The sequence below is a fragment of the Solanum verrucosum genome, unplaced genomic scaffold, assembly GCF_900185275.1.
Source record: "Solanum verrucosum unplaced genomic scaffold, falcon-dt-bn FXZP01000205.1, whole genome shotgun sequence".
Lineage (NCBI taxonomy): Eukaryota > Viridiplantae > Streptophyta > Magnoliopsida > Solanales > Solanaceae > Solanum > Solanum verrucosum.
This window is the reverse complement of record NW_026019950.1, coordinates 645407-671111: the sequence shown is the minus strand read 5'-3', so window position 1 is coordinate 671111 and position 25705 is coordinate 645407. Positions and strand designations below refer to the sequence as shown.

Here is a 25705-nt window from a genome sequence, read left to right as displayed (position 1 = left end):
ATACTGTGCTGTAGTGACTAGTGAGTGGGACAGAGACAAATTTTTGTCCCTATATAGATTGGCCATTATAATTTAATTTTTATTTAAAAATTTGCAAATATAAAAAAAAATACATCCAAAATGTAAATATTTATATCAAAAATAACTTCAACTTTGAAATTTTAAATTTAAAAAATATTTTGATTGTCTAACACCCTCTAGAACTTTCAAATATCAATACAAAAAATTTGATTGGAGTTATAGTTATTTGATGAGAAGTTTAATTTATTTATTTATTTGAAAAAGTTTAGCTATACATCAATAATATACTTATTGTGATTTAAAGGTGTGGTTTAAAATTGAGAAGTGTACATAGAATTTATAGCTATCTTGTGTGAGGTGGAAAGATTGTTTCTGAATTATATGATAATAAGACTTTTGATGATACTATCATGGATAGAAATTGAAAAAAAAAAAGAGTAACAGCAACAACAATAATAGTAATACAATTAAAAATAAGAAAATGATATTGATAAATAGAGTCCTTGGGGATTGCTCAGTTGGTTTGGAGAGTAGTTATCCACACGGATGACCTGGGATCGATCCCCCCTCAATGCCTTCTGAGTCGAGTCTATCGCATATGGTTTGCCTAGTGCGGTTTACATCCCCTATGTGGTTTGCAGGCTATTACACAGTGGGGGGTTTACCCAGTGCGCACAAAGTGTTCACCACATAGTGCTAACTCGAAGGGCATAGGTTGTGCCAGAGATTGTAGCGGATGCGGGCTATCCTGGGGTTCCAAAAAAAAATAAAAATTGATAAATAGACAAGGGAGCATGGTGCTCTAAACTAGATTCATGTTCTCTCACAAGAAAGAGAGAAATCGCTTGACTATATACCTATCATCTACCTTAATTCTCAATCTTCAGATATTTTTATCTAGGGTTATGTTTTCGGTGAATTAAAGATATATCATATCATGCATAATCATCTTTCCACAATTCTTCCATGATCAACATCTACCTCTTCTTAAACCTGTTATCATCAACCCCTCGCATATTCTTCATAGGGCATCAATACTACTACTCATAACAAACTCAGACTATCTCAGCCCTACTTTATATATATTGTCTATTACTAAGATCGTTCTTACCTTGTATTTTACATATTTGTCTTTAATTTTATCTTTTCTTGTGTGCTAATGGATCTTTGTGAGCATCCTCATATCTACCACATTCATCTCTTGAACGTGTGAATTCTTAACTAAACAACAATATGTCTCATATAACATAGTTGATTTAACAACCATTCTACAAAACTTGTATTTTCGTCTCATGGCACGTTCTTATCACATAAGACACCAGATGTGAAATCTTCATTTCATCTACTCACTCTAATTTAATATGTGACAAAATCATCATTAATCTCTCCATATTCTTGGATTATTAACCCAAAATAGTTGGCTTTCTCTTTTGGGATAACTCATGTATCAATCTTTATTTTCACATTCGTCTCATGTCATGTATCACTAAAGTTGCACTCCATGTACTTTGTCTTAGTACTGCTCTACATGAAAGCCTTTAAACTTTGACATATGACTCCAAACCTCTAGTCTATAACTAACATTATCGTGTGTCTAATCAATCAATCTTATGTCATCAATAAATAACATACACAATGATACTTCCACTTGGAATATGTTGTGTCAATTCATACATCACTTGGACAAATAAAAAAATAGGTTAGAGTTGATTCCTAGTGCAATCCAATTTTGGCTGAAAAGTATTCAAAGTCTCTTGTCCCTGTCCACAATCAAATATTGACTCCATAGTGTACATCCTTAATCGTTCTAATGTAAGTCATATGTACACCTTCAAATTCTAAGTATCTCCGTAAAAAAAATAAACTTTCTCGTGTGTCTTTTCTAAGTCAATAAACAATATATGTAAAACTATTTGTCTACTATATATTGCTCCAACATTTTTCTTAGATAATGAATGATTTTCGTAATTGACTACCTCATCATGAAATCCAATACATATCGCTCATTATTTGCATCTTTATCATCATTTCTCAGATTTTTATAGTGTGACTCATTAGTTTAATACTCATATGATTATTGTAATTAAGAATATACCCCTTATTCTTGTATAATGGGATCATTATAGCCTACCTCTATTTTAAAACATTTTGATCATCCTAAAAATAACATTAAACAATCCAGTTAGCCACTTAATACATATTTTGCTTGCACTTTTCCAAAAATCCACAACAATCTTGTCTAGATCTTTCGCCCTTCCCCCTCTCATCTTTCAAATCGTCCTCTTGACCAGTCAAACTTCATACGCCTACAATATTCAACATATCGATTGCTTTCAAAGTGTCCTAAATTACCCAACATACTATTCATGCCCCCCTCTATATTCAAGAGTTTTTGAAAATATGCTTGTCATCTTCATTTAATATATACCTCTACACCAATATTTTTGTCATCTCATCTTTGTTGCACGTTACTTAGTGTAAATCACGAGCTTTTCTTTATCCCACTTTGGTAATCTTGTACAATTTTTTCTCCCCAACTTAGATCTTTAGTTCATTATAACAACATTTAAATATTATCATTTTAGTTGTTGTAATTGCCACCCTTGCTTTATTCTTCGCAGTCTTATACCTTTCCTATGGGTATATAATTAGTCTCCTAATTATATGCTTTAATTGTAGAATTGATTTTTTGAGAAAAAAAGCAAAAAAATTCTAATAAAATGTATATAATCACGATAAAAGTATGCACAAAATTACATAATCTTTAATTGTATATATTAGAATTAACATACAAATAACATCCATAAAACATATAAACATATTTTTATATACATTTTATAGGTGAAATTAATTGAGAGGCACCTAATGGCACAATCATATTAGAAACGTTTTCTACAACTAGCAAAAAATCAAAGAAAGTGTAATACAATCGCCAATAACACAGTAAAGTAATCAATTAACAAATTACATATGACATTTTGAATTTTAAAAAATTAAGAATTAATTACAAGAAGAATAGGAAAAGACAAACCACTTGAACTTTTTTAAAAAAAATATCTTAATAACAAGAGAAAAAAAAAATCATTTTCTATAAAACTCATCCCATCCGCAAGAACCTCCTCCTATTGAAAATAATATTGTTTCGCCGTAAAAAAGTCATGAGAGAAAAGTTTGTTTTCATTTTTCAAATGGGGTTTTCTTCTTTCCTTTTAGATTTGATATTCTGTTTTTAGATAAATGTGTTTCGATAGAAGAGAGATTGAAAAAATGACGTTTCACCAAGAAAAGTCATGAGATCCAATTTTTTTTTTTTATCAAATGGACTTTTCTCCTTTCTTTTTAGTTTTTGTGATTTTGATGATAGATAATGTATTTCGATTGAAGAGAGAGAGGGGGAGAGTGTGGTGATTTATTTTTTTTCGGTGAGCAAAATGATAATGGTATTTTCTAGATTTAAAAAGATCGAGAAAATGGTACTACTTAAAGTAATATATAGCTCGCGAATCACCTTTGGATAAAGATTTTTTTAAAAGAAAAAGAAAAAAGAGCAAGAGCAACAATCAAGCACCGGAGAAGACAACATTTAAAACTTTTATTTATTTGATATAATTAATGTTATATGTTAATGAAAGAGAAAAAAATCAAAATAATATTATTTTGAGATCCATTTAATGCGTTTAAGCAAAACAAACCAAAAAAAAAATCATCATATTAGTATTTTGTATTTAATATGATATTCTTGAAATACGTTGAGTGTTTAAATCTTGCCATCATAAATATTAAAATAGTTATGTACATGTTAGTGTATATATCATAGAGAAAAGACATAAAGTCACCATTAAAGTTATTCCGAATTTTCAAAAAGATACCTTAACTTTGTGAGTGTCCTATTATCCCATAAACTATCTAAATCCACAATAAATATACCTTTTTGACTAATTTTAACACCACTCGTGTTGTCACGAAATATGAGCGCGTGAAGGACTTTTGATACAGCTTCAGACCAACATAAAATTGCCATGTGACACTCCCAATTTGACTTATTTTGAAAAAAAAAATCATGTATTAATTTTTTTAAACTTTATTAGGAATAATTTTTAATTTTTCAAATCTTTGTTCTCATCTTCCCTACCATCATTAGCTTACCCATATTTCTTGGGCATCCATGTCTTCCTTCATATTTTTTTCTTTTTCTCTTTTTCTCTTTTTCTCTTTTTCCTTTCTGGTCTTTGTTTTTTAAAACCTTATGTTATTGTGTCATTCTTATTCTTCTTTTTTTTTTAAAAAAAACAAATTAGTTTAGTGATTTTTTTTCCTCATACAAATCAAGATTGAGATTTGGGAGTAGTTAAACTATGGGAAACTCGATTTAGGAGTAAGAAGTTGGAGAAGATGGTGATTTAAATGTATGATTTTTACTTGGTGAAATTTTTAGTATTTGGATTTTGATAATTTGACGGTGTTTATTTTCATAAATAAATTAATTGATGGTAGTTTGACAAATAATTGATAGTACTGCCGTGAAATCTGCCCCGCCACAACGGGTTTGACGACTGTTGCAGCGCGAAGGGAATGACAAAGAACAGAGTTAAGGTGAAAAAGAAAGACAAAAAGAATAAAAGAAAAAAAGAAAAAAAGAAAAAAAAAGAAAAGAAAAGCAAAGAAATCAGCTAAAAATAATTATAAATTATTTTTAACACGTGGCAAGTGACTATTAGCGTGTAACATACAAATATTTTTGTATAAGTGGTATTGGGTAAAAAATGGAGTATACATACTATTTTGAAGGTTTTCAATGGGATAATAGAACACTCACAAAATTAATGTGTCTTTTTGAAAATTCAGAATAACTTCAATGATGACTTTATGCCTTTTCTCCTATTTCATAATATATCTATTTGACATATAAATATTGCACCACCAGAAAGTCATCATATCCATCATGTGAATTACACCTCTAACCTCTAAATAGATTACATTACTAATGCAACTATCCTACAAACAGTAAACATAAAATAACAATACACGTATTGATAATAAGTACAAAGTTATCTCCAAGATTTTGTACCACAATTCCGTCATAATAATACGTACATTTGTTATTAGTAAAAAAAATAGGAATTTCATAAAAAGCAAATTACATTTTGTCTCTATTTTTTTCCAATTTATAAAAATCTCCTAAAATTATTGTCATCCGGATACATCTCATTCTTTCGAATACATCATATTTGATACATTATACAATTAGTTTGTTGAGATTAAAAAAGAAATTAAATATAAAATAAATGTCAATTCCCCAAATCATGCAAATCAAATTGATGTCAATTCCCCAAATCATGCAAATCAAATTGATGTCAATTCCCCAAATCATGCAAATCAAATTGATGTCAATTCCCAATGACTATCACAAGTTGTTGCCACCATTGCTTGATATTCTGATTCTGCATTAGATCGAGCAAGCACATTTTGTTTCTTACTCTTCCACGACACCAAATTACCTCCTACTAAAATACAATATCCAGATATCGAACGTCTATCAGAGGGTGATCCTGCCCAATCAACGTTTGTATATCCAATGATATGCTCATGACCTTGATCCTCAAAGAGTAGTCCTTTACCGGGAGCTGACTTTATATATAGCAGTATACGAACAACTGCTTCATAATCTCTCCCAAACAACAACTCCAAACAAATCAAATTTCAAATTTTCTTCTCTCAATTTTCTCCCAAATCGTAATAGATTAAAAAAATCGACAATTTTAATTTATATAGTTATGTACTATGAATATGATATACACTGATTTATTTATAAAATAGTGTTACATATAATTAACAACATGCGATACGTAACTATGTTATACACATAAAAAAGTTATGTTTCATATACATAACTATGAATATGATACAAACTGACTTTGTTATAAAACATTAGTGTTTATGTATCAACAGTAATATTTGATAGTGTCTACAGATACATAGACTTCTACTAGTTGAATAAGGCTGGGTGCATGTATCGGTAGTAAAAGATAACGAAATTTGTAATAGTTGTGTTTCCATTACATAACTATAAACATTATACATACAAATTTGTGTTTCAATAAATTAGGGTTATGTATCAAAACTAATATTTGAAAATGATATATTGTACATGATAAAATTGTAATGTATCATAAAGATGAAATAAATGAATTATACATTAATTTAAGAATCAAATCAACTAGATACATTAAAAGATATGCTAAAAGCAATAGAAAAAAATTAAAAAAATCAACAATTTGATCTGTTAAAAGCGGAAAAAAAAATGATGAAGAAATTCTTCCACACTTCCTCCTTTGTTATGTATCAACTCTTGTAGCTTTTTTCTCACTTTCAATAATGACGTCACCCATGGGTCTCGACCAAATCCCTTACCGGAGCCACCAACAACTCTTAATAAAATTATAATGTATCATAATGTTGAAACAAATGCATTATACATTAATTTAAGTAACAAAAACAACTAGATACATTAAAAAACTGAACCCATATGTATTTATAAAGATGAACAACAAAAAATCGGAAAAAAAAACTCAACAATCTGATCTGCTGAAAGCAAAAAAATTAATGAATAAATCCTTCTACACTTTTTCTTTTGCTTTGTATCAATTCTTGTGATATTTTTTCACTTTCAATCACTCATTGATCTCGACCCAAAGCCTTTACCATAGCCACCAACAACTCGATCTTTTCCCTTTTTGTGTATTTTTTCCACAATCGATTTGAAGTTGAAGATGCATCCTTCTTTGACTAAATTTGTAGATGAAAAGCTGAATTTTTTTTAGAAAAAAATTGTTACGTGGTGAAGGGAAAGAAAAAAATGAATGAAGGCGAAGAACTATCTCTTCAATAACTTGCAACCATAAATCTGAAATGAAAAAGATTTGAAATTCAAAAATAGAGTGATGGAGATAATTGGTGATACCATGGAGTGAGTTTAGGCGTGAAAAAGGAAAACAATTTTGGGGTTTACAGTGATGTATTCGGAATAATGAGAAAATTTGTGGAAAAGAGGAATTTTGTAACTTTTTAGAATGGTAAGAAATAATAGAAAATATGGTAAAAAAGAATGTATAGTTAAGTAATTTTTCCTTGTTATTATTAACAATACATATAATTCATATATTCTAATCACTATACAGTAAAACCTCACCAAATTAATACTCGATTAATTAATAATCTCTCTAAGATAATAGTTTCCTCCGATCCCAACTTGGGCAAATGGAAAGAATCACCTATTTCGATGAGATAATAAGATAATATATTTTCAGAATACCCCTATATAAATAAATGGTCTCATTAATATTATAAATTAATAATTCTTTATAAGTATAAATATATCTAAGACAATTTAGTGAAATATGATTTTATTATGTTATGTTTTTTGTTAAAATTTAAATCTAGTTGAAACTCATTCCTAACTTTTCTTATTGCATCCAAAATTTTCGGTGTTGTCTTATTGAATTGCACCTTAAATTGTGAAGAGTTCTAGATGCGATAAGTGTTTCCTTACGCGTAACTAGATCCAAAGATATTGTATCATCTTCAACTTTATCATCGACATTATTTTTTCAGTGATATTCACAATTTGTTCTAAGCTCTGGACCTCTAAACATGTATCTTTTCACCTATCCAATAGGTTATTAACGTACATTTTATTGCGCTAATCGAGATCATTAATCATGACCTCAAGTTTATGAATGACGTTTTCACAAGTGGGTTAATCCAAATTCTTTGAGATTTTTATTCCCGAATAAATTTTTCGATGTCGAAACACTCTTTAAATTAATAAATATTAATTTATCAATTAGATAAATATCTCTATAAAATAATAAAATTTCATGGTCCCACCTATATTAATTTAGAGAGATTTTACCGTACATTAAGCATGTGTCAAACTAATGGTCTAGTCAATTAATTATTTTTAAAAAGTTATATCAAATTATTTTTTTTGATTATTATATAATATATAAAATAAATTAGATTTTTTGAGTCTCAAATTCTCAATCATCTCGATTTTGATACGATTTGATTAATTATTATTTTTAAATGTCATTTAGCACTGTTGAATCGATAAAATTTAATGAAATTAAATACTCAAAAATTATAAAAATAAATATTGTTTCTATTATTATCATATCCTACAAAGCCAATTAATAGAAGCGATATATTCATTAGTCATTATGTTTATGGTTTATCATAATCACATGATGCACAACTCTTATTACAAAGAGGCTTATACAAAATTGTATTGGATTTAAATTGAAAATTATAGTTGATTCTGCTGATTTTTTTTTACTTTTTCATCTTTTATAATGTGGAAAATTTGTTTGTCTGTACAATATCATTATTCTATCAAGAATATATTTTATTATATGTAGTTGTCCATGGAAATTTCATAAACATCTATTTTAGATAATACTAATAATAATAATAATAATAATAATAATAACAATAATCTTAATTGAATGTAAAAAAAAGAAGAAGTGAAAATCTCATCTCAAAGTCTATTAGCTTACAACTTATGTTGGTTGATTAAACATGTTTTTTATTGCTATGCTAAAATTTTAAATTAAGATAATCACGAAAAACAAGTATTGAATACTTGAATTGGTGTATCAATGGCAATAGATTTGAATTTAGTATTATAATTTTTTTAAAAACAAATTTTATCCAAGTAACATTGTCCAAGATAATTTTTCGAATATCTAGGATTGAGATATTATTTTTACACATCCTCTAATAAAAATATCTATTCTAAAATTACTAATATCAAAATAAATACTAAAATACTAGTATTGTCTTTTCCACATTTAATATATGATAACTATTTTGCACCAAAATAATTGTATCATATACTTTCTATTTCGAAGACCTTTATTAACAACTTTTGTAGTAAACACGTGTAAATTGCATTTGTAACCTGTGATTTGCAATTTGTGGTATTCTAAAAATAAATAAATAAAAAATCCATGATTGATTGATTATTTTTTTAAAGCAAAAACTTCATAGTTTGAAAAAATATATATATTGTTCTTCCTTCTTAACACACGCGTTCATTAACACATACATGCATTTTGCATAAATACACCATACATTATTTTGCTCAAAGTAATTAATATTTACCTAAATAAAACGTGTGATTTAATTTACGAAACTAATAATATTAATTGATCTTCCCGTAATTATAAATAAAAATTAATGTTAGTTATTAGTGTTGGTCCAAAAAGTAAAAGAGCAATTGCCAAATAATTTTTCTTTCCGATAACTCCTCTCATACGTATGTTTTCACAACGTTTCAATGTTATAGAAAAATCAAAGATGATTTCATTATTTTTTCAAAGATATTTTTACGTTGAAATCTCCTATTATTGAATAACATAAGTAAAATGCTAGTCAACTTTGTTTCATTAGTTATATGATTTTAAATTAAGAAAAAATCAATATTAGAATTTTTTTGTTCTTCATACAAAAATTACTCAAAGCAGGATCTAAACTCTCATCTACCTCTATGGCGATTGGACCAAACCCATAAATTCAATTTAATTAAAGGTTTAAGTATAGTTAGATAAATAACACAAGGATTGAAACCGTAACAAACTAAAAATTCAGGGATTAAGAATACTACTTTCCATTTCATATTTGTTCATTATTTTTCACAAAATAAGCATTTTTTCCCATCATTTTCATGAATATCTCAATGTTCAAGAGAAAAAGAATAAGGGAAGAAAATAACACGTATTCTCAATTTTTTTTTTGCGTATTCTTAATTTCATTACATTATTTGCGAAAAAAATGTTGAGCTGGACCACCTCAAATGTCGTAAGCCATATATGAGGAGAGATTCACACATACATTTTTTATGGAATTGATTAAAAATACTGAAGCCTTAAATTAATTGCTCTCATTTCAAATGAAGTTTCTTATTTGAATTTCTACTTATGTGTCATGTATCACAACATAATGAATCAAAGCAATAATCTAGAAGTAGAAATGTTCAACAACTAATTAATTGCAACATCATTTATTTGCTAAATTGAGAAAAAAAAAACAAGAAAAGAAAGGAAATCCATAAATCCAAAATAATCATCTGGTTAGATTAATCAAAATTTATATTAATTGATCTCGATTTTTTTTATTAAAGATAAAAACAGAAAAATTTAGATCTACTACCTAAATAAAAATTAAAAGTTTTATTGCTTTTCTTTTTCTGTCTGTTTCTTAACATGGAAAATTAATGAAGATTCAATATTTGGTAGTTGAATGTACAACTACTCTTTATAGTTACACTTACTCCCAATAATTGTAATTGCCTTATTTAGTTTGGCACCAGAGATTGAAAAAACAATGCACCAAATGACTTTGACTCACCCACATAGTTTTTTGGTAGTTGACTAGTATTTATTATACTTTGCTATTCTCAAATTTCCACCATATTTTCTTTAAAGTGCCTTGTCTAATTTACTTGATATACTTACCCTCCCAACCCAATCAATATGTTTATTAAGTGCTAGTTAATTTAGGGTTGCACACTTTAGATATCGTTTGATGCGGGATAAGAATAATAATTTTGAGAATATTTTTTTTTATTTGTTTTGAGATTGGTAATTTCGCGATTATTTTGAGGTATTAGAGACTTTTGAAGATTACTTTCATTTTAAAAATCACTTCAAATTAATAAAATAATCCGATTTGAATTGCTTATTCTAATTAATCACGATTTTCTACCACGTTCGCTTTGTAAGCCTAATTTAGTATTATTAAGGCACGTTTGATTGAAGAACAAGTCATCTCAGAATTAATTATCTCGAGATTATTATCCACCCTTAATATGGGATAAAAGTAACACTGCGATCTCGGGATAAGTTATTCCGCTATTTTATTCCAATCAGACATGAGATAAGCTTATCCTACTGTTAATTTCGGAATTAATATTCCCTTATCCTTTCTACCAAACGAGGTATTAAGTTAATATACGCAAAATTTAAAAGTTAGTTAAAACGTAACACGTTAAAAAATGGTTATTTCTCAATTAACCATGAGATAAATGAGAACACTCCAAACTTATTAACATGGTCGAAATATATTTGGAAAAAGTTTATCGATTAATTTTTTACATATTTAAAACAGGATATTCCAAGATATTATTACGCATAATGTGAATACCTATGTTTAATTTAGGTTAATTAACATATGTGATGATGTGAAAAGTCTAACAAAAAGACAAGTTGGCAATGAGTTTCACAGGTTTTAACTGACTTTTTTTTTCTACTAACTTATAATATACGGCGTTTTGAAAGTTACACAAACAAGAAAGTTTCAAAGCAGCGATTTTATCAAAGAAAGAAACTTCTTGGGCCGTTCAACATCTAAGCTGTTTCTTTTTGTCCTTCATTTGCAATTTTCTGTCTTCATTTTAATCAGATTTTGTTGCGTTTAACAGTGTAATTAGAAGTGATTAAGAGCTAAGGTTTTTGAGATTTCTGACGTGTTGACGTCAGATTTCTGATCCAAAAATGTCTTTAATGTCAACAATAACTACAGTCTTTTTTTCTTTTTTTTTGATTTGATTTATTCTTCTTCGGCTTCTTTTAATATAATATAATATATATATATATATATACTTTGAAATTTACAAAATCTGATTATTAGTATTTTTTATTTACTCTGTTTTCTGGGGTATAGATTTTTCATTTTCTATTGAAGACGCGTTTCTCCGGTGATTGCTTTCTACTTTTTGATTTTGTTGACCGTCGCATGAGTGGACTTTGACTGGCCGTGATCGGAGTTTTTCTCGATGGGGCAGTGTTGCAGTAATGGTGTTTCCGGTGATAATGGTGGTAGCGTTGTTGCTGTCGGAGATGGAAGCTCTGCGGTATCTACCAACAATCGCCCTAAACCACCACCTTCACCGGTACGTCAATCAGTCGGGAATGGGATGAGTTACACCAACAACAGTACGCCAGCTCACTCATTTACAGCCAGTCCGTTTCAGAGCCCGTATCCTGCCGGAATAGCTCCATCGCCATCTCCGGTTGGAACGCCGAGAAGGAAATTCAAGTGGCCATTTCCACCGCCATCGCCGGCGAAACCTATATTATCAGCTATCTTTAAGCGACAGGGAGGGACGTCAGTAAAGCCGAAAGAAGGGCCAATACCGGAAGATGAAGGTGGTGAAGGTGAGGGACAGCTTGATAAAAGCTTCGGCTATCCAAAGAATTTGACATCAAAGTATGAATTGGGAAAGGAGGTGGGTCGAGGGCATTTCGGCCATACTTGTTGGGCAAAAGGTAAAAAAGGCGAACTCAAAAATCAGCCAGTGGCTGTGAAGATCATTTCCAAAGCTAAGGTGTGTGGTATGTGTATGCATATGCTGCTATTTTTCACTCATTCATGATCTTATGAGGGTGCAGCATCACCCAATCTAGAGAAGCTTTTTAATTCAGATTAAATCCATAAGATATCATAGCTAGCTATATAATGTAGGTGGAAGTCTATTGTAGTTTCGGAGTTTACCCTTTTCCGAATTTGGGAATTTTGTCCTGTACAATGTAAAACAGTGTTATGTCCATGGAATGTTTTGCGAAAAAAGTGCACATTGTAGAATACATGTTAAGAAATCTAAGAAAAATGAATTGTTTCAAGCCAGTGTACCTATAAGACTAGATTAGTAATGGCGTAAGGCAATTAATAGAAACTTTAGAAGCTATAGCTGTTCTACAAGGTGAGTGATAATTTGCTGTGTTTATGCATACATATCTTTGAATTATCTGTTGGTGTTGAAACAAGTGCGCCCGACTTGATGGCATACTAAGACAACTAACCAGGACCTCATTTGTCTCTGTCAATATTGATTCTCCATTTAGTCTGACTTATCTATGAAATCCTGTAGTCGGAGACATTATATGAAGCAGTTGGATGCTTGTCAGATACATCCATAAGCATTTTATTTAATTCTGGTGATTCTTAACACTTAAGGTTGTGTTTTGTAACACACACATATATATATAAAGGTGGACAATCGTTTTGGTAGGAGAGACTGCAATTCAAATATATGCCACCCCCTTCTCTCTAAAGTGGGATCACCTTTACGTTGTGTGGATACTACCTTTTCTGGAAATGACATGGTAATAGGTCTTAAGTTTGACTTGGGAGTAGGCTGTTGATGGGATGAATGTTGTTTGACAGATGACAACCGCTATCTCTATCGAAGATGTTCGCAGGGAGGTGAAGATATTGAAAGCCTTATCTGGACATCAGAATCTTGTCAAGTTTTATGATGCATTTGAGGATGCCAACAATGTCTACATAGTAATGGAGTATGTCTTTCCTTCTCTTCAATCTAGTCTTACTTCAGTTATACTGATTTCTCTATAGATGCTTTCAATTAATGTCAGAAATCATTTCTTTACACTAATTTTTATGCTTTGATAAGGTACCTCTTTATTTTATCAAGAATCTTCATTTCCAAACTTTTTACCTTTGATATCCTCCAGTTTGTTGGTATGATTGTTTGAAATGGCTTTAAGATAATTCTATCATGTTGGTACACTTTCAATTAGGTCACTCTTGACCGAAGTCTTTTTAATTTGTCAAAGGTTTGTATGTCAGTGTAAGAGTAAGTTTTAGACTTCGATGATCTCAATTAATGTCAGAGACTTTTGAATTAGAATGAAAGAGGAACTAATGGCGCGGAATGGATATTGAGTATTCGTTGGTTAGGATGTGGTTGTTGATGTTGCCTTAACTTAATTATGAAGTGAGTTGTCTACTTCTTATTTTTCTTCCAATGCTTTCTTTCATAATAGGTTATGTGAAGGCGGGGAACTATTGGACAGAATTCTATCAAGGTAATTTTTGCTATTTGGATGTTAATCATAATATAAAAACGCAAGTTGTAAAATGCCTCTCTTTTCCTTCCCAGAGGTGGGAGATACACAGAGGAGGATGCCAAAAGTATTGTGGTTCAAATACTAAATGTTGTCGCCTTTTGTCATCTTCAAGGTGTGGTGCACCGCGATCTGAAGCCCGAGGTACTACATAAATCAACCTCACTAAAAATGTTCACGAATGTGAATCACATTTTGGGGAGATTTTCTCCGCTTATTCCACTGATCTATCTGCTTCTGTAACTTGATTTACTTGTAGAACTTTCTTTTTGCAAAGAAAGACGAGGATTCACCAATGAAGGTGATTGATTTTGGTCTATCAGATTTCATTAAACCAGGTAATGATTGCATTTGGATAAGACATACAATTTTGATTTTATTTTTTCCTTTTGGTTGATTTATCACTTGTCATTTAATAACCACCGATGCCGTGGCTTCTTGAAAATGCACATAATCTACAAATAATCCCTTTGAGTTTTGACTTCTGACTTCCTGTACTCTTCTGTTATCGAATTTTATGATGAGGTGGGGCCTACCACATTTCAAAAGGTCTCTGTTAGGATGCTTCACATCTGAAAATAATCTCCTTTTCGTCTTGTGACAAATTTAAAAGATGCAGGTGTAATTACTTGGGTCAGTTTTGTAATTGTAGGTAAATATTATAATATACTACTCCCTCCGTTTCAGTTAAATTAAAAATATGTCAAATATACCAAAATGCCTTTTAATCTTATGGTCTTAAACATGCAATGTGGAAAGTTGTAATTAAAGAGTTGCTAAAAAGGAAAAGAGGTATTTTTTTGAAACGGACTAAAAAGGAAAGTAGGACAAACAAATTGAAACGGAGGGGAGGGAGCAGAGGCGGCACGTTTGAGGGAGGGGGTGCACGTGCACCCGTTTACTTCAATTTTTTTTATGCGTATATACATGTATATACCTGAATAAGGATCATATAATTAAATGTGCACCCTGAAATACATAAGCTGAGTTGGTGCATTGGTCCGACAGTGTTCATTGTGCTTCTTCGCAAGCGGAGTGTCCTGAGTTCAATTCTGGTGTTGCGTTTTCATTTTGTCATTTTTTTTCTCAAAAAAGGCATATTAAAAACCTCAGGCGTGATTCAAACTAGAAACCTCAAAGTGTACACTGAGGGTCAAAACTATCCAACAATAGAGTGAACTATGTTATATTTTTGTTTTATTTATATTTATATATACCTTCGATGTTGTACTTGTTTGACAATATTTTCCGATGAAGTGTCAGTGCTTTGACTAACCCGCATCTGCCTTTAGTAGTGCCCCCATTGTCTTCAGGTTCGCCTCTGGGAGGGAGTAGTTACTGTGGAACACACTGCAGAAAGCACTCAGTAGAAACCTAATCATAATTAGGAAAGCAATCTTTATCTAAACGTTAACAAATTTCCACAGTAGGAACTGGTTGTTTCTTTAAAAGATATCAAGTAAATCAGTTTAAGCTTCTTAATCTTAATAGGCAAAGACTCTTCCCTATAGTTTTAGGTTGTAGTGCTGTTTGTGGAGTTCTTGCCATTGTTCCACATTTTGCATAAAGGACATAGATCTTTGAGATAAGACCCAGCTTAGATGTAACCTTTACTTACTTATTTGGCAAAAGAGGTCCCTATCAAAAAATATTTGGCACAAGAGGTGAGCCAAATTACATGGTATAGCTCCAAGCTTTCTGTGTAAGGTGGTGATAGCTTAGTGGGGAAGTAAGACTTTCAGCTAGGAAGTTCAGCTGTGAATTTCGTTGTCTCTTTCCCAAAATGAGTCCCCGAACTATCATTTAAAACACTAGTTGTATAAATATTGGATGTCTAGAAATCAAAAGCAGCGGAGTTGATACCTCTTGTTTCCGCAGATGTTCAGTTGCTATAAGTAAATTGAAATATCAGCATGATTCTCTTTCTCTTTCTTTTATGATAATTTTTATCACCTTGGACAACAAGTCAGCTGCTTAACAAATTGATTTTAGGAAATTTCAAGATGAGTGAATTAGGTGTGATTTGAGAAGTTCTTCTGTAATTGGGCATGCAACTTTTCATTATTATCACACATGACAGTCGGTCAGTCACTAATTATTCTTTGCTAAGCCAGGTCTAATACTCCATTTCAATTAAGTTTCATCTCTGTGATAAGGATGTGAAATGCTTTATTTTGTTGATCCATTTTAATTGGTACTCCTGATTTATGGTGGTTTTTGCTTATGAAATTTGCTCTGCAGGGTATGTTCATTTACTTTCTGTATCATGTATGAGATTACCTATCCTTGTTAATTTGGTATTCAACACTGCCCTTGAGATGTAAACAATCATTTCTTCTGCTTTTACAGATCAACGTCTTAACGATATTGTTGGCAGTGCATATTATGTTGCTCCTGAAGTACTTCATAGGTCATATAGCATTGAAGCAGATATGTGGAGTATTGGTGTGATAACTTATATCTTGTTATGTGGAAGTAGACCTTTCTGGGCACGTACAGAGTCTGGCATTTTCCGTTCTGTGTTACGAGCTGATCCTAATTTTGAGGACTCGCCTTGGCCTGCAGTGTCAGCAGAGGCCAGAGATTTTGTGAAAAGGCTTTTGAATAAAGACCATAGGAAGAGAATGACTGCTTCTCAAGCACTGAGTAAGTTGTTTATGTTCAATTTATCAGCTTTATAACAAAAATGTTCCATTTATCAAGGACAAATACATAGACCGTCCCTCAAACATAGCACAAAATGTCATTTAGACACCTCATCTTCAGTCATGATCAGTTGCACACTTCTAATTGACTAAAATGTCTCATAAATACAAAATGCTGATGTGGCAAACCATGAATGTGACACTCATTTTTTGAGCGTGTAACATGCCTCTTTTCTGCTAAGTTTCTCATTCTCTTCTAAAAAAATCCCCATCCATCAGAGATCATTATAGCAATCGTCCTTTCACTGTCTTCAATTTTCTCACTCTTCCTCGGAACCAGCCACCCCTGAACATATCTTTCTTCTTCCTTGCACGAACCACAGAGCTGGGGTTCAGCTCATAACAAAAAAAAATTCGGGTCTCAATGTACGGATTAAAAAAGGAGATAACTAGAAGCTTCTAAAAGGCTGAGAGATGTTAAATTATTTGGCATCCCGCCCAAAGATGAAACTGAGCCACTGCTGCCAATGACTTTACGGCCTTGGCCACAGAATCTCTAGAAACTTCCTCACGATCGATCTCGAAGACGTTCTATCACCACCATCATCGACTGTCTTAGCTCATCAATAACAGCATCCAACTCTGAAGCTTGCCCATCAACGAGCAGTCCTCTTTTCATCAGTTCAAATGTTGGTGGTTGCCTTAACACTTTCTTGAGCCTTCACCATTGATTTCTTAAATTATTCTTCTCTCTTTGTTTCTGATTTTAGCCTCTTCATTTTTTCCCTTGTTCTACTGATAACACCATCGTCCCATTGAGTAATTAATAGTTGGAAAGAGCATAGAAGGTTTAATCAGCCACCCCAAAGAATTGTTGTTTCTAAAGAATTGTTCCATGGTGGAGAAGCAAGATGAATGCATCTACAGTTGTTGCCTTGAAATTTTCTTGATAATACTGTTGGTAATGACCCAAACTTGTGCCACTAAGCTTCTGCAATTTTCTGAAGGGATTAAAAGGATTATGAAGAGAAAAGTACTGTTTTTGAAAGACGAGGAAAGGAGGGGACAAGCTGAAGATTAAATATTCATATTTTTCTGTTTGGGTATTATGGGATAACATGGTTTGTTAGAATGAAATGTGTCTTTATTTTATTGTTCTCCTGATACATCATCAGTGTGTAAAAGTAAATACAGTTTGTTTTGTGAGGTTTTATTCGCTGAAGGGTTCACAAAACACAATTCTGTCAAGTTTAGGTGTCCAAGACTCCAAGTTAGAGTTAAGGTGTCTAACTGACATTTTGTTCCAAGTTTGATGGATTATCTGTGTATTTGGCTGTTTATCAATGATGTTGTGACAGGAAGATACTCTCTGCTTAATGTCTGAATTTCTCTTGGCATGTATCAATTTCCATTAATTATACTGTACATGCATTTCACCCTGTGGATCTGATGGATTCCTTTTGCATTTGCAGCTCATCCATGGTTAAGGACTGAAAATCCTTTTATACCCTTAGACATATTGATCTTTAAATTAGTCAAGACTTATATTCGAACATCACCCTTGAAACGTGCAGCACTGAAGGTAATTCCTATACTGGTGGTTGTCAGTTGTTGCTTATTTGGAGCATTCTTTTGAAGTCTTCTATCTTGAGAGTGTATATCATTTCAATCTATTCTTATAATGCAGGCTCTTTCAAAAGCATTGACAGAAGAAGAGTTAATATACCTCAAGGCTCAATTCAATTTATTGGAACCGAAAGCTGGTTCTGTGTCACTCGATAATTTTAGGATGGTTGGTGGTCTTACTGTATAATTTTTATTTCACAAAAAATACAATTATTTGCGAAGTGTTTTTCGAACCATCCTCCATCTATCTTCCAATTCCTAATTGCATCATCGTGAATTGATTGTGCAGGCACTTATGAAACAAACAACTGATGCCATGAGGGAGGCCAGAGTTCTTGACATCATTAATTTGGTGAGACACCTATGCTATTGTAGTAACTTGTTCTGATTGTGTTCGTTTTCTCTCCGACTTCTATCATTTATGTATTCGTACATGCATTACAATATTAACGTCCTAGATATCAATTCATGTTTTTAAGTGATAATCATTGAGTTCTAGAGTGAGACATGCTTAGCATGTTTAATGCACTTGTTTATGATAACCTTGGAGAGGGCATAGAAGATAACATTGTTCTTGCAATCTTTTTCATCTTTCTGTGTCCTTACTAGTTAAACACTATGTTGCTTGAGCTCTCCAACATTGTTGCCATGCCCATCGCGGATCCTCCAAAAATGCATAGCTTTTGGAGGATCTGACACACACATGGTAATATTTTGGAAGAGTATGAGCAACATAGGTTAAAAGGGACTCTTCGACCAAGATGTCACTGCTCATTGTTTCTAAATTTAAATACAATGGGACGGTTATCTTTCTATTTCTGCTACTATGCCTCCTGTATATCGCTTAACTCATTTTTTTCACTCTTTCAAACAAGAAATAATATCATCTTCATTCTGAAAGCCCCGCTCTGAGTAGCATTTAAGTAAAAAGGTGTCATTTTCCTATGGCATTGAGGAATAGTTAGTTGCCAAATGAAAAGATAAATCCTAACAGTTTGTTGATTCCTGAAAAGCATGTGAAATTTCTTCTTTCTAGATCATAAATCCATGAACTTGCACCTTGTATCTTTTTGTTTGAACATAACATAACATCTTATCACTTCTACAATTTTGAACTCATATTTTTGTTTGTTAAATTGAAGCTGGAACCATTATCTTACAAGCAAATGGAGTTTGAAGAGTTCTGTGCTGCTGCAATTAGTACATATCAGCTTGAGGCTCTTGAAAACTGGGAACATATTGCTAGTGCCGCTTTCAATTATTTTGAGCAAGAAGGAAACCGTGTCATTTCTGTTGAGGAATTAGCACAGGTAAGCGAAGGGTGTACTGACAGTGCCTGTATTTTGATCCATCTTAGCTATTTTTGATGTGATATCTGTGTTTGCAGGAAATGAATTTGGGCCCTACGGCTTACGCTTTTCTCAAGGATTGGATCAGACCATCCGATAGGAAATTGAGTTTCCTTGGGTATACCAAATTTTTGCATGGTGTGACAATGCGAAGTTCAAGCACAAGACATCATCGATAACATGGCTGCACAGAGCACACCAGTTGCTCCAAAGAGAGAACAAGAGATTATAGTTTCTATTCTTTTCGTTCTTTTTTTCTTTTGTGCAGTAATAGAAAGTGTTAAACTTATCTAGTGTCAAAGATATCCAATTGATGTTGTGAGGATCATTATTCTTTAATAACTAGCGATTTGGATTTTGGATCTGTGTAATTGATTTATCTGGGGAAGAAAACTTCTAGGAGCATGCTGAATTGCTGTTTGTCAATCTGAAGCTTAAAAAGTTCATTTCTTCTACAATTTACTAGCTAGGTAGTAGTCCTATTATTTTGGCTGAGCATATTCTGCTAGTGGTAATCAACCTACTTGAAAATTAAACTGACTTGCATGTTTGCAGCTACTGTTGAATTGCGTTGGGCTAAGATAATCCAAATATATCCTTGTGTGATATCCTTGTCTCACACTGTTGAGAGCATCTCTACACCTTATATGAAGACTATAGCTTCATTTTTTTTTTCCGGCTACCAATATGAGACTGACTCATAGACATGCAAAGGTTGTAGGTCATGGCCCACACAATCACTACGCCAATTCTATACTTGTCTAGCGAACCATGGACTCTCGTATCAGTTTTTGGGCTAAATCAATTAGAGATACTATTAACATGATGTGATATTGTCTGCTTTGGACCAAATCAATACAGTTTGTCCCAACATATCTAACACCATTAAAAATGTCCTACACCTTATATGGATCTTTTTTTTCTTTTCAGCTATCAATGTGAGACTTTGTTCGTATATTCAACAATCTCTCCCTTAAATTAAGTTCTACAAGTGACCATGAAATTTGGCTTATTCGGAGAGTCAGATGTTTCGAGTGTTTATGACTGTCAAAATCGATAGGCCCTTTTTTTTTTGTATGTATGTCTCCAAATTATGCGTAAAGGTTGTACATCGGCCTATAGACATGCATAAGTTATGCGTAAAGGTTGTACATCGGGCTATAGACAATCAAATGTAGTAAGTCGTGGCCCACACCATATTTCACTCCACTAATTTCATACTCATCTCGTCAGATCATTAATTCTAATATTAGCTATTGACTAAATCAATCCAAAAGCACAACATGGTATGATTCTAATATTAGTTATTTACTAAAAATCAATTCAAAAACACACTGAACATGGTGTGATATTATCTGCTATGCGCCAAGTTAATATGATGATTTTCTCCATAAGGTCTCACACTAGGGGGTATTCCTATATCTTATACGTAGTTTTTTTTTGAACTAACAATATAAGACTTTGTTCAGGCACCAAACATATTGATCCTAAAATATATATATATATATAATAAAAAAGATCAAGGGACGTCTAGATGGGAATTGCCATTTTCTTCATGTTTTTCTTAAGTAGACCACGCCAATAGCTGTTAAAGCAACATACAAAATTGGCAAATGGTCCATTAGCTAAGTGCTAAAATGCTTCTTAACAGTCATTGACCAGATTGGTTTCTTACCTAACTAATCTTCAAACATTATCACCACGTTTATAATCAAAGCATTAGTCCATGTTGTTCCTCAATAATCCACTACAAAAAAGTCCCTAAAGGGATCATCAATCAAGTGGATAATCTCAAATAATAACATGATATTTTTGGGTTCCAATCACAGCTACAACACTTAATATGTGTGTCTATCTACTCAAATCTTTGTATAACAATCTAGTGTAATCCCACAGGGCTCGAAAGATAGAGTATACGCAGACCTTACTCATATCTTGAAGGTAGGGATCAAATTGTTTCCGATTTAAAATGCCCTAGGTAAAAAGATTTGATATATAAATTATAACAACAATAATAATATATGATTTTTTTTTGATAATGATGTAAAATAAATAAAATTCTGGATTGAGCGGTTCAGGAATCCAATTATATTGGAGCGATATGGATAAAAGAACTTCCTATATTATACTATTCTATTCTCGATGACGAATGGTTTTGATAGTTCAAAGTAACAAGTGTGTAAACATTTTGTTGTGGTAGGGGGCAGGTGGATAGGAAAACAACATTTGAATTTCCCCCATCAACTTAAAACAACTACTGCCAAACTAACAATTGACATATAACCGATGTTGAATATTATTGTATCATGTATGAACTCCCAACTATTCTTTTTTCAATTCAAAATAATATACGTATGGGAATCTTTATTACAATGTCTTTGGATAACACTATAGATTCCTCAAGTAGCATCTAGTGAATAGTGTTGTGTTCTTATTTTTAAAGATACTAAGCGGTTAGTTAAGGTTGATTTATTTTATTGATGGTTTGGTTTAACGTTATCGTGTTTAGAAGAAGTTGTTTGTTTAAAAAAAAATTCCTTCCATCTCATTTAATAGAAAAAAGGTTTAAGCTGGGACCTTAGGGGTACTTTAATCATTTTTGTTGTTTTATCTCGGGATAACTAATATAAGACTGTTATTCCATCTCAGATACAAATAACTAGTTCCGATACTAATTATAATCACAAATTCCAAGATTAGTAACCAAACAAGAATAAAGCAATATTTAATTTTTAATTGAGGATTATTTATGCTTGTCCAGCCTACCAAACGATCCCAATCAGACCGTCTTAAAATTGTGATCTTTGGAGCGTATCTCATCTTATAATCAATTAATATATTATTTAGGGTACGATTACGATAAAAGAATTTGAGAAATATAATTGTCACATACATAATATTTATATCTGTTATTTTATTCCGTTTCACAACAACCTATTATGGGTTCTTTCCTAACGACACAACCGTCCAAGCGTATGAAGCTTGAGGCTTCTTCATTTTTGTTTATTCATTTAATATCTAAAATATATTGGCCTGACTAATTCGAATACACATTGGTAAGCTCCTTATTGTGGTTAAATCACTTCATACTCAGATTTTATATATAATTAAAGACGGAGAAACTTTAATCATTTCACCACATTCCTCGATAGTATATATGAATGTTAAAGCTTGAATGTGCATGTAAAGTGTACATGAAAGAAGGATCTAATTGTTGATTTTTGTCAAGCTGAGGGTGGAATGTGAAAAACTAAAGAAACAAAATATTGGAGATGGGAAAAACATGTACTATCACATTTTTTTTTAAAAATAAAATAATTGTTGTTGAAGTTTTCTTATATAAATTTTATGATAGTATTTTATTTTTTTTTGGTTTGAAGTTTGAGCCAAATCTTATAAGTCGTTTGATTCGTGGACTAAGTTATTAAGTTATCTTGAAATTGTAGTCATGTGAGTATAATTTTTGGATTAACTTGAGTACCTTACTTAAGAGGTGAGATAATGTAACATTTAATTTGGTGAAATAATAATTCTTAAGACAAATTTGTTCCACTTGTATAGGAGGGAGTAGTATTCATATCACAAAAAATGATTTTTAGCGGTAATAGTTTTATTGCCGCTAAATATGTATTTTAGCAGTAATTAATATTCTTTGTAAATGTCCCTAATACCTATAGTGATATTAGATCCAATGATAATTAACTCATATCAGTAAAAACTTTAATATTTTTTATTAATGTGTATATTTATTACCGATAAAGAAAGGTATTTTTACATTGATTTTTAGGGGTTGAAGTTTAGCCAACCTTTAGAGAAGATGAAAAGTAAACCACACATTATAAATAAACATACAAGAAATGAGGAGAAAGCACAAAGAATGGTGTCTAAAGTAAGGGAACTGAATATGATTGGGTGACACTACTTTTTCCCTTCAATTAGGGGAATTATATTCCACTTTGGACAAATAATAATAGTAAGATGCAACCTGTTGTAAAGACAGGAATGAATGCTTCCACTGTTTCATCCAATTTTAGCTACTTGCATTAATTAAAATTTATACTACCTCATATGAAGCATGCCTTTAAAAGTTGAAATAAATAAATAAAGAAAGAAAGTACATCATTTTTCTACTGTTTCTCAAATAAACAATAATGAAACAATATATTTTCCGTTGGTAATCAAAGTTTGTCTTTAGCTAAGACAAAAGTACTATTGGTGATTTTTTTTCGGTTGTTCAAATTTTAATAGATAAAAAATTCACATCAAATGTTATAATTCGTTATATCTTTTTTATTGATTTGAGAGTCGAAATATCCGTTATTAAAAGTAGTCTTTGTTTAAAAAAACACATGTCCTCACGCACACCACGAACGAGGTGTTGGATTAGATTACCAATTTAGTATTCCTTAGCATTTTCGTATCGGGGTTCATTAATCACCCGAAGAGTACACGAGCGCGTGCTGGGGACGGAAGGGAGATGCAGGATGGGGGACGAAGCACCCCGCCCGTGCTGCTCCCCCATTCTTTAAACATGTTTGTACTAGGTATTTGTATTGATGGAGGCTTCCCTAGTCTTTAAACATGTTCGTACTAGGTATTTGTATTGATGGAAGATAGCAAAGACCTTATAGCATAATTAATCGAAATATAGACAAATTGATCTGAACACATCATAAATCTAAATGGATGCAAAAATTGTCAAACCTTTTGGAGTAGAGGAGTTGCATTAAAGGAAGCCATGCCACAAAATGATTAGTAGTCAATTTTTGTTATTTTTATTTTTGAGAAAATGCACATTAAAAATTTCCAAAGTCAAATGTTTTTTTGACATCCAAAATATGCCATGTGTGAGGGAAAACAGAAGAGAATCCATCCCATTTTGCTTTTAGTCTAAATTAGTTGCTTACAGTTCATTTTTTTGGCATTATGGCAACTTGAGAAAATGTAGCATCTTCTTTCAAGATTAATGTCAAACTTTGCCCAAGAAAAAATTCTAGCACATGGCCCCTACATGGTTCCTGAGAGATCTATGATTTGATTTAGTCTTCTTATTCACATAATGATTAATTATGAAATCCATTAAACACCATTTGTTAGTGGAGCATTAAGCAAAGAAGTAATAATTAGTCTTTCATTCATGCAATAATCTCTCTCTATATATGGTGAGACATAAAAAATGGAAGTCACTTTAATTTATAAAGAAAATGGTAGGTTTCTCTACAGTCTTCAAGAATATTTGTTTTCAAAGAATTGATGCAAATTCTTTATATATAAATGAATTAATCACGTTTTCAAAACAATGTTAAAATAATATAGTAATACTATGTATCTATATAATAGTACTACGTATTTTGTAACATAAAATAAGTCAGGGATGTGGTAGTATCACTGCATCTAAGGGTCACAACCTATTTGGATATAAACTATTATTATTCATAATAATGAAGATATGTTATGAATTAAACCTTCGTCTAGCAAAGAAGAAAAATAAAATATCTCTGGACCTTGGTGCTATTCCAATTTTCACGAGGGCTTTTGGAACAAGCTTTTGATGAATTGTCGAAGCAGCCCACTTTAACATTTACGATAGGTAAATTCTATCAACAGTGTTCACGTAATTCCAACATCTTTAACTCATACACGAGCCACAAATTTTCTTTAAGAATTCATAGACACAATCTTCACAAAGCGTTACATGATAAATGCACTAATAGAAAGGAAGCTTCGAATTTTGGATTTGCATAACCCAAACAAAAGAGGAAATCAAAAGTGGAACCACAGAAATATGAAAACAAAGTATGAACAAACCAAGGCCATAATTTTTTGGAGATTTTTAGTGATGTCAAATTGTGACATTAAAGAAAGGGACAAAAGTAGATTTGCAATACGCTGGTGGCAGGGACCTATCTTCCCTTCCCTTCCCTTCCCTTCCCACTAAAAACCTCTTTGTGGAGAAGCATCTTTTATCAATCACTCAATAATCAATATTCTTAAACACCTACGAGATCGAAACAATAACATATTCAATGAATTTTATAAATAAAATATAATGGAGATAGAAAATATGATTTTCAATAAATGCTCAAATAAAATAAAGTATGAAATAAAAATACAATAACAAAGTAAAGGTAGATTGACT

General features: G+C 31.7%; 1 protein-coding gene across 2 annotated transcripts; it reads left to right on the top strand.

The window, feature by feature from the left end:
• Positions 1-11372: 11372 nt before the first annotated feature.
• On the top strand, positions 11373-19937 carry LOC125813728 (CDPK-related kinase 3-like). Of its 2 annotated transcripts, none has more exons than XM_049493187.1 (11): positions 11373-12406; positions 13246-13376; positions 13866-13907; positions 13982-14090; positions 14206-14284; positions 16296-16592; positions 18064-18173; positions 18279-18383; positions 18507-18569; positions 19360-19527; positions 19605-19937. In XM_049493187.1, the coding sequence occupies exons 1-11, from the start codon at positions 11855-11857 to the stop codon at positions 19743-19745; spliced, it is 1797 nt and encodes a 598-aa protein (XP_049349144.1). In that variant the 5' UTR covers positions 11373-11854; the 3' UTR covers positions 19746-19937. The 2 variants fall into 2 exon arrangements, with proteins under 2 accessions (XP_049349144.1, XP_049349145.1); XM_049493188.1 differs by having other exon boundaries at positions 12239-12413.
• Positions 19938-25705: the final 5768 nt, after the last annotated feature.

What these genes read in the sequence shown, in the direction of transcription:
- LOC125813728 (XM_049493187.1), top strand. Translation starts at nt 11,855, where the DNA reads ATGGGGCAGTGTTGCAGTAATGGTGTTTCCGGTGATAATGGTGGTAGC. An exon ending in TTGGACAGAATTCTATCAAG is followed by an intron (nt 13,908 to 13,981) that starts GTAATTTTTGCT and finishes TTTCCTTCCCAG; the next exon opens with AGGTGGGAGATACACAGAGG. An exon ending in TGAAACGTGCAGCACTGAAG is followed by an intron (nt 18,174 to 18,278) that starts GTAATTCCTATA and finishes CTTATAATGCAG; the next exon opens with GCTCTTTCAAAAGCATTGAC.